The 9,469-nt window shown below is 33.5% G+C and overlaps 2 protein-coding genes across 2 annotated transcripts; one reads left to right on the top strand and one right to left on the bottom strand.

The window, feature by feature from the left end:
* Positions 1-4,700: 4,700 nt before the first annotated feature.
* Positions 4,701-5,588, top strand: LOC113502470 (39S ribosomal protein L47, mitochondrial-like). Its single transcript, XM_026884053.1, has one exon. The coding sequence runs from the start codon at positions 4,759-4,761 to the stop codon at positions 5,512-5,514; it is 756 nt and encodes a 251-aa protein (XP_026739854.1). The 5' UTR covers positions 4,701-4,758; the 3' UTR covers positions 5,515-5,588.
* LOC113502469 lies at positions 5,494-8,404 on the bottom strand. Its single transcript, XM_026884052.1, has 5 exons — positions 8,306-8,404; positions 7,754-8,205; positions 7,019-7,202; positions 6,668-6,788; positions 5,494-6,551 (listed from the first exon to the last, which is right to left on the bottom strand). Exons 1-5 carry the CDS (start codon positions 8,369-8,371, stop codon positions 5,920-5,922), a joined length of 1,455 nt encoding a protein of 484 aa, XP_026739853.1. The 5' UTR covers positions 8,372-8,404; the 3' UTR covers positions 5,494-5,919.
* Between the last annotated feature and the right edge of the window lie 1,065 nt (positions 8,405-9,469).

Genomic DNA, 9,469 nt, shown 5'->3' on the forward strand with positions numbered 1-9,469 from the left:
TCAAATGTACCCTCCATTTCGGGCTTTTTGTCGAGTATCTTTGAGTTTCAATATCAAAATACATTTCATCATAACGGAAATATGATACTGGAAGTAAACAGAGTACCGACAATCGTTATACAAGATATCATAGACTACGTTGCCTTTCAATGTAATACAATGTTTAGTGAAATCATAGAATTGTCGCGTTGAATTCTATGTAGGGATATAGTAGTGTATGCCTTTATGGCAACCAGATAATCCTCGGTATTACTGTACATTAATGTGCGCTGCGGTCGTTGAGAAGGCTGGAACAGGTAAACCTGTGTAGCCGCAAACTCATGAACAGGTCGCGTGCGGCCGACAGACGATAGCGGCGTGAAGCCGGCCATTCTCCTCTGAACAAAGCTCCCCTGATCTAATCAACGCAACAATACACCTCGGATAACTCCACAATTGAGCTGGAAAATAAACCGTCCGCCACCCGTGCCAACACATCCGATATTTTAAATTACAAACAATATACGGAACGGATACAAACGAGTTTATTGTAGGCTGTGTGCGTCCGACAGCTGTTTTAGATAACGTGTGACATCCCTAGAATAAAGCTTTCACGAACGATTACACCGACAATGATGTACCCTCGTAACGTAACACGTAAACAGTTTTAAAATAATTATATGTTATTGTTATCAATAATTCAGTGGTTAGTTTTCTTTTATATGTAATGTATAGATACCACAACGTAAACACAAAGCAAGACAAGAATGAAGTTCGACATTCATTTTTGGACAAACAGATTATATTTTCTTTCGGAATATAGGTTTCTTATATTCAAATATGATCATAATAACTACGAATAAGAAACCTTCTTTTCTTTTTCTTCGTACCATGAATGCACAACCGTGTTTGAGATGCTTTTATATGATAAGCAACACAGAGTTCTAGGCAGTTCTATAACAATCTATCCCGCGAAACGTTTTTAAACGTCTGCTTAAACACAGAATGAAATATGGCCCCTCACGAATATAAAGAAAAAGAGTTCCCATCTCCTTTTATTTATTCGCCTCAATAGCTTTGATCTTCGGCCCTTTGAAAACGCCTCTCAAGATTCACAAAATACGTTAAATAAATGGTTTTATATTAGAGTATTCAACGTCGAATAACTGGATGAAATTTAAACAAATGTACGCATTCATATTGCGATTAAAAGGCGATGACAAGGCTAATTTGCAAATTTACAAAAAAAAAGGATCAAATGTTTTTAGGGACCATAATTGCATATATTAGTGAAAGCTAATGGACAGGGACTGGTGGGCAATGGGCAAAATCGTCTGTTCAATTAAATAATTTAATACACCAAAGGAAAAGATTTTGTCTCCTCTCTTCGGCTATTCATATACATATTTTGACTGGAGCATAACCCAAAAGCGATGATATCATTCAGTAAGTTTCATTTCGACGCTAGGCAGGTAGGTAATTCATAGAAAACCACTAGACCTTCAAAATGTACAATGACTAACAAACTATAATTAAACTGATGACTCATAATGATAGATCGGACCAATAAGATCGTTCGTGGTCACGGGCAGTCGAGTCAGTCAAGTAAATTATAAGTCTAATCCGTTGTTACTTGTTACCAATGAAATTCTCAATTGGCTCACTGACGATCACTGTACCGAAGATCAAACCAAACCTGTTCCTAAAACATTTAATGGAACCAATTCCCACTGAAGTTAGTTAAGCTACTGCATACCATTCAAATTTAATTCCCAGACCAATGAATTCCTAAAGCGGTGTATCGATATTACCTTGCCTAGAAAGCTTTTTGTAAATTGAAAACAGGCTGAGGTTCGCAATGTCTAAATAAAGTTAGCTAAAAAGATTTGTTGAATAGTAAGTTTTATTTCAGCCTAGTTGTACCCACTAGAATACTTAATAAGGACCCTAAAACTGCGCGCTATAAGAAATAACATTCCACGTCGAAAGTTTCTTTAATTCTTCGTCCACGGCGTTTATCCATTTATTGTAAATCATAGAGCAAATTATTAAATTTGGGAGAGTAACTTCGGGAAAGCAAGCAACTTTACACAATTGAAATTGTATTCATTGACCGGATGAATGCGACATCTTTGCGAATGTGGCATTAATTTCGATAGGCTATTGTGTTATGCAATACAATCCTTCCTGTCCGTTCCGGGCTCGTGGTCTAGCGCTGTGAGATGTCCGACGTCACAAACGGGTCGAGTGTGACTGACAAGCATGCGAGATAATGCGATCGCTGCCTAAACAAAGCGACGGCGCCTGATTTAATCAACGATTCTATACGAAGATCCTATGTAAGCACCTATCCGTCGTTGACAGATATAGAAAGAGGGACGTGACGCTAATTCGTAATTAAATTCAGACGTTATAAATTATGTATACGAGTAATAAATCGAACATGGTTTGAGAGTCGAATCTTTAATTTGAATTGCCACTTTATTTTACATTTTTATGAGAAAGCTCGTTAAAGTTATGCAGTACTTAAATATAAATAGGAGGGTCGCTCAGCTATTTGTGATTGTTTAAGAGGTACTTAAATGTCGACACCGAAGGATCGATATAATTTACTAGGAATCGGCTGAGCTTTGGCCAACTTTTATCTAAGTACCTCAATACAGTATGAAAATTGTAGTGTTTTGTAGGAGAAATTCTATAATTTTTTTACCTGCCGGCACAGCGTCAGTCGGTGTCATAAGCGTGCCATGATGTGTAATGTTTACGACGTCGTCAGACGGAGAGGAGCGCAATTGAGACGTTACGTTGTTTAGCGTGTGGTTCTGTGGGCCCCGTAACGAGCGCGCGCAACTTGCTTAATGCACGCGACAAATTACCCTCCGGAACACACGCGGATGGGTCCCCCTTTCCTTAATTAAAGTATTTTGTCACTTTATAAATTGACGAAAGTGTTTGTTGTTTCATGTCTAATAGCCTTCTTCCTTCAAAGCATATGGTTAGTTTTTATAAATTTGGCCTAAAAATTGCATTTATTTTTAAGTAATATAGAAATAGAAAAATATATTGACCTTGTTGTATTATCTGTCAAAACAAACAAGTATGAAAGAAATTAGTTTAAATTAACTGGTAAGCTTTTAATTACTTTAACCATTAAAATTCCTGCGATTGTCTACTCAATGAATGAAAAAAAAAAATTGATCTTATGAGTGCTCAAGTGGTACATAAAAATATTCTTCAGGTGAGGAATCCATCATTGTTTCATGATGATACACTTTATACTCCAAGCATTGCATCACACGGCAAAGAATGAATGACAATTGACTAAGAAGTTGCTATTATTTGTAATTAATGTACATGATATTACTGGTGACTGGTACATGATATTAAGTCAGAATACAACTTTATAGGTACCTATACTTTTGTACTATATTAATAAATAGAAGGAACAAATCTGTACTTTTGCCCCGAGGAGACCGCTTACCTAGAATAAATTCTAAATCTTGCTAAATTTGATGAGTCAAGTATCACTTTATTTTGTGTAAAGTGATGGATAGTCAATAATTAAGACATGCTAAATTAAATATAAGTCAGGTTATAAAAATTAGTTAAGTTACCTTAACTTTTCCATGAATTATATTGTTTTCATCTATTATATCTATATTGTAATCCAATGCCAAAGTGTGGCAGTTAGGAAATCAGGTACAGTAAATACTAAATATAAAAGCAGGAAAATACAATGCCCTTAGGTAACTGCAATAATGAAATTCTTCAAAAGCACAAAATATTGTCAATGTCATAAAGAATGAAAAAAAAATATGACTAATATATTGTTTCTGCTTTTTTTTGTTACTACAGCATTCTGCCACAAGGTACGTCCAACAGAGTCTATTTGCATTCGAGGATATGTACGAAATACACTAATAACCGATTAGATAAAAACCAAATGTGACCGATAATAACAAAAACTAGGCGATTCCATAACCTTAAAACACAAATAACCACCACCACAATCAATAATAACCTCAAGAATTCTAAAAAAAATATCAAAGCTAAACAAAAGTTTCTTAAAAATAAAAGAGGTGAGTGATGTTTGTACCTTTCAATAAGCTTCCTCTACGATGACGGAATCTTCAAAAATAACATACACAACACAAACTCAGCAGTATTTAAGTCATATGAACACATGGAGTACACCAACATACACATAAATCGATCTGTTATTTTAATTTGTTTTCATTATGATTTCCCGTATCATATCGAAAATAATGCGTCCTTTCAGCCACCCACTCTCTAACCACGACATTATTCAACTCAAACGTTTTATTGTTGCAAGTGATTGTCAACACACGTTTTGTTACATCTGCGTTGGTCTTTTGAGTTTGAGATTACACAAATAAATGTTTTGTGTGCCATTCTGATGTGCATTCGCGTTGATTTATTTATTTTCTATCATTTTTTATTGAAAAACATTGGCAACATGTTATAACAACCAATACTGCTGTTTTTATTTTGTTATAAAAATCGTCAAGTTTAGAGTAAAACGATATTTTATTTTGGTATTTCATATGTTTTTCCATTAATTTAGTAAAAAAGAATCAAATACTCCTACTTATGAATGTCCTTACTTAATTAATTTATTTATAATGAATAGGGCGAAAATTTTTACATTTCTGAACTGTGTTTGCATGTCAGTTGGTTCTTGGTTGTGACACTGACAGAACAGTAGATAACCTAAAAGATAGTCAGTCAATTACATCAACTTATTGAAAATAATTAATAATGATTAGTAATTTGTTTAAAAACACTGTGGCACTATGTATGCGAAGTCAAAATGCTATCAAATTTGCAGCAGCACCTCCTCGAGCCATACACACTACAAGTCCAGCAAATGACCTAATGGAATTTTTCGATGCTAAGAAAAATTGGGGAGAATCCAACATTAGAGTCGGCAGATCATGGAAAACCGATGAACTAAGAATCAAATCGAACACAGATTTACACAAGCTGTGGTATGTTTTGTTAAAAGAACGCAACATGCTCTACACAATGGAGCATGAATGTAATGACAAAATGAGACTGTTTCCTAATCCTGAACGAATCGACAAAGTTCAAGAATCCATGAATAACATTGAAACAGTCATAAGGGAGCGTAATGTAGCATACTATCAACTCGAAACTGGTGAAACTAGAGAGCGGCCTGTAGAAGATGTTGTGAACCTCTTTGGGTTGCCAGACAAACACAAGAAGTCAGAATATTACTTACCTAAACATATGAACAAACGTTGGGTGCGACCATACCTCGAAAATGGCTTTATCAACAGTACTGCTGTGAAAAAATTCTACAGAATGTACAAAGAGAAAGAGTACAATATTGAAAGAAAAGCTCGCAACAGAGACTTCAACCACGTACAGCATCTACTGAAGAGATTCCCCGACATGGACATGGAGAAACTAAAAGCAGAATACCCAAATGTAGATATTGAGAAAGCCAAGCGCTCAAAGAAAGCCAGGGGACATTTTATGCCAAAATACTAAACAAACTGTAGTGTAATTCTATTTTTATTTTCCTTATTATTAGGTAAATAACATTAAAAATAATAGAAACAAAATATGGAGTATCATTATTTGTTCTTCTGGAAATACTGGTAAATGGTTGACATGTGACCAAAAAAGATCAAAAGAAAAAAAAAAACAAGCATTATTTAACAGTAAAATATATATGTATACAAATCTAAGTTTACTTTTTACAGCTGTCTTAAAATAATAATTTCTAAGCATGGCTTCATTACGGAACAGCAGAACAATACCTACTTAAAATATAATCTCATGTTGAGATTTACTATGCTACTTTAGAGAGTCATAAAAATCAATTTTGGTCCAGATAATTATACATCTAATTTTAAACTTATGTTAACAAATTCAGTTCACAGTTCAGTCTAGCTATAACAAGCCTGCATTTTCAAAAATACGCAGAGCCTCTGGCACCCCTACACTTTTCAAACTCTGAAAAGCTAAATGTAATTCATTAATATTTTTGAGAATAGATTTATATTTTTTTATTATATGCTCTGTGACTGCGTAAGAACCATATTCTTGCTTGTTTTGTGAAGAACTGTGATTAAGAGCTTGTTCGTTTAATTTGTCCCATGTTTCCTTTACAGAATGAATATCATATGTATCTATATATGCTTCTAGAGTTATGTATAAAGTATGAATAACATGATTTATACTTGGCTCAGACTCATTTTGTAACAATTCCAAATTTATTTTTCCATATTCTCTATTCTCTGATGTACTTTCAAGAGTCCAGCTCGTACATTTTTTTATCAAATAGTTTAGGACTTTTTTAATTTTCTTAGGCTTGGGAAACAGTCTTTCAGACAGTATGATTTGATTATTATCTTTTGGATATTTCTCCCATTGAGAATTATTGATAAATTGAATTAATATACTAATTATACAGTCATTGTCTGTTAAGAGTAATCTTTGTGCATGCATGACTCCTAAAATGTGTTTCATGTAAGAAGGTTCAATTGTTTCTATTATCCTGATGATGGAGCTATGAGGCATATCTGAAAATAGAAAAGAAGACTACTATATTAAAAAATCGGCTAACTTATTTGATACTACATTGAATTGATAATGATTGATAGTGGAAGTAATTGTAAATTTAAAAAAAATTACCAACCTGAGATCATTTTATAAAACTCTCTGCCTAACACTGTACTATATTTGGCGACGTTTGGATAGTTCATATTAGAGTCCGTTTCACAGATGTAAAATGTTTGTACCATTATGTTCAACCACACCTGAAAACCAAAAATTAATTACTATTAATTTTATACAAGCGAAAGTTTGTATGTATGGATGTTTGTTCCTCTTTCACGCAAAAACCACTTCACGGATTTTGACGAAACTCGAAACACAGTTAATTTTTAACCAGGATTATACAGGATAGTTTTTAACCCGAATTTATATTCCCCTGAGATCATTGTCTGAATCAGTTATTAAAAAAATAGTTAACAAATTTCGTACTTACAGTCATAGTCCTCAACATTGAATCTGGATATTCAAGATGAACCATATATGCAAAGAGTCTAAGTATTTGTCTGCAAGTGGTTGTCACAGCTCCAGTTAGTAGCACACAATCTCCCCATAAAACAAACGCCATTAGGGGTTTATGGGATCTCATAAGATGACGACACACATTACCTGAGGTATACCTGAAATAGAAGGAATAGTTAGTTATTTTATGGTGATTCATTGTAGAGCAATGTTACTATCTAAGGCTGTTCAATTTCATTTAAAATTGTAGAGTAGCAATTGACTGTATTTTGTCACTTAGCTCAGAAAAAACTATATTTAGGGCAGGGTAGAGGGACAAACAATTGGCATACTGAAATACCTTTTTTAATTATGGCTTCTTATTGGCTAATTACTATCTCTTAAGATTAACAAATAGATGTGTGAAGATACTTGATTTGAGTTATATGCGAAGAATTTTTTTTCTGGTTGTAGTTTAGGTTATTTGTAAAAATAATATTAATAATACTATCACTTATCAGCAACAGGTTAGTTACAATAATCCAATTTACCAAGTGCCTACATTTTCTGAGGAATTGTTATTAAGTTTGTTTATTTAAACTACACTTAGTGTTAAGCTATTTCCTTAGCTAATGCCATAATAATTGCTCACTCAATGAGATTATGTGTTTTGGAAATCTGTGTAAGCAAATTTCTATTGCTGATGTAGCCTTTAAAATAAATACTTTACCTTGAATTCCAAATAGCAAGATCAAACTGCAACAGTTCAATGACACTTTCAAGAACTGCCATCAATCTCTCTATTCTGTCATGTCTATCAAGGAGTTCAAATATCTCAAACCTCTCTTTCTGCCAATGCATACCTCTGACACTCTGTTGCATTTCCATTGGAATATTTTCATTCTTATCAACTAAAGGGCCATCAATACTATTATTACTGATTTCATATTCCAGCCTGTTTATACAGTACTTAACAATACCCTTGCTGCATTCATATTCTGTTCTATTTGTGAATGTTTTTTCTTTTAAATCCATGGGTGAGGTCAGGAATTTGTTATAACAGGCTCTTAGAGGTTTGTCAATACAAGGAGGATGTGTACTAAAGTTTTGTGATAAGATTTGTTGGCATTTGTCTATGATATCTGGTACTGAATGTTCACAGAAGTCATCATCATGTGCATTCTGTAATGTGATAATGTAATATTTTAGTATAAACATGTCTCGCAAAGTATTAAATACATAATATATTTTGTTTTATAAAAGGTAGAAAATCAATATTTACCAACATAATTTCAACAACACCCATAAGAACATTTGCAGACAAGTACTGATTAGGGGTGATGCACATTTGACAAACTTCCAATCCTTCGCTCCAAGCATTATTTTTATTTCTATCATAAATGATTCTGTAGCATATGGTGGCATCTGCTTGAAATTGGCCTGGAAATTAAAATAATTGCTTTAATAATTACTAAGATTAGATCAGCTGCCAAAATTAGACGTTAACTCAGTATGATTTTACTAATAAGAAAACAAAACAAATAAGAAACTATACAATGAAAACAAAATAAATATTTTTATGACACTTTAGATTAACTGGTTGTTAGTGAGTTACTTCGGGATTCCAAGTTATTATGAAAATTAGTTGGTATTTAATAATCGCATACCAATAAGTAAAGCACAGAGAACCTATAAGAATGTACTTCAATAAAAATACACGCCGATTAAATGTCCTACAGCCGTTTTAAAAAAAATAAGAGGAAAAATCAAATTACGCAGTTAGAAACTCTGTACTTACTGCTTTTTCTTCATGCTTACAACGAGCGGTTTTAAAACATGACGGCGAATATAATAGAAGCAGTCTAGTGTTGAGGTCAAAGTAAGCTCTACTTGTGACTTGTTTACAAGCTTCGATGAAATTCTTTTTCTTCTTTGCCTTTAGCTCATCTTCTTCGGTTTTAGCAACTTTAGCACGTCTCACAGATAAATCTTGGGTGTCACTTTCCCGCTTTAAGTTTTTAGTGTTTTGTGCAGCCAGTTTTTGGTTTCTTCTTTTGGGACTCATGGTTAAGGTATTGGGCAAAAGTATGTACTACAAACCTATGACTACTTAAATCTATTAAATTGTTTGTTAGACAATACTTATCCGGTAATCAAACCAAGTTGGAAAATACGTTATTATGGTATATGTTCGCACTTTATTTCGCAGCTTTGACAATAACAAACTGACAAACACTTTTGACGTTTTAAAGTCAAGTAAGTTAATGTTGCTACACGAAAATGTTTTTACGTTAAAATACTTGAAACTATAAAATTACATTAAATACTCATTGTATTACGTCACACAAATTTTTTTCTCACGCACTATAAAGCTGATTTACACCTGTAACGTGTCACAAGGCTCATTTGAACATCAGCGTCACAGCCTGTGGCCTGGTCTTTGCTG

The sequence above is a fragment of the Trichoplusia ni genome, chromosome 17, assembly GCF_003590095.1.
Source record: "Trichoplusia ni isolate ovarian cell line Hi5 chromosome 17, tn1, whole genome shotgun sequence".
Taxonomy (NCBI): Eukaryota; Metazoa; Arthropoda; class Insecta; order Lepidoptera; family Noctuidae; genus Trichoplusia; species Trichoplusia ni.

Coding starts and splice junctions, on each gene's coding strand:
- LOC113502469 (XM_026884052.1), bottom strand. CDS start 8,371: ATGTGCATCACCCCTAATCAGTACTTGTCTGCAAATGTTCTTATGGGT. Junction 7,203..7,753: donor CTTGCTATTTGGAATTCAAG/GTAAAGTATTTA, acceptor CTTCTATTTCAG/GTATACCTCAGGTAATGTGT. Junction 6,789..7,018: donor CAATGTTGAGGACTATGACT/GTAAGTACGAAA, acceptor TTTGGTTTTCAG/GTGTGGTTGAACATAATGGT.
- LOC113502470 (XM_026884053.1), top strand. CDS start 4,759: ATGATTAGTAATTTGTTTAAAAACACTGTGGCACTATGTATGCGAAGT.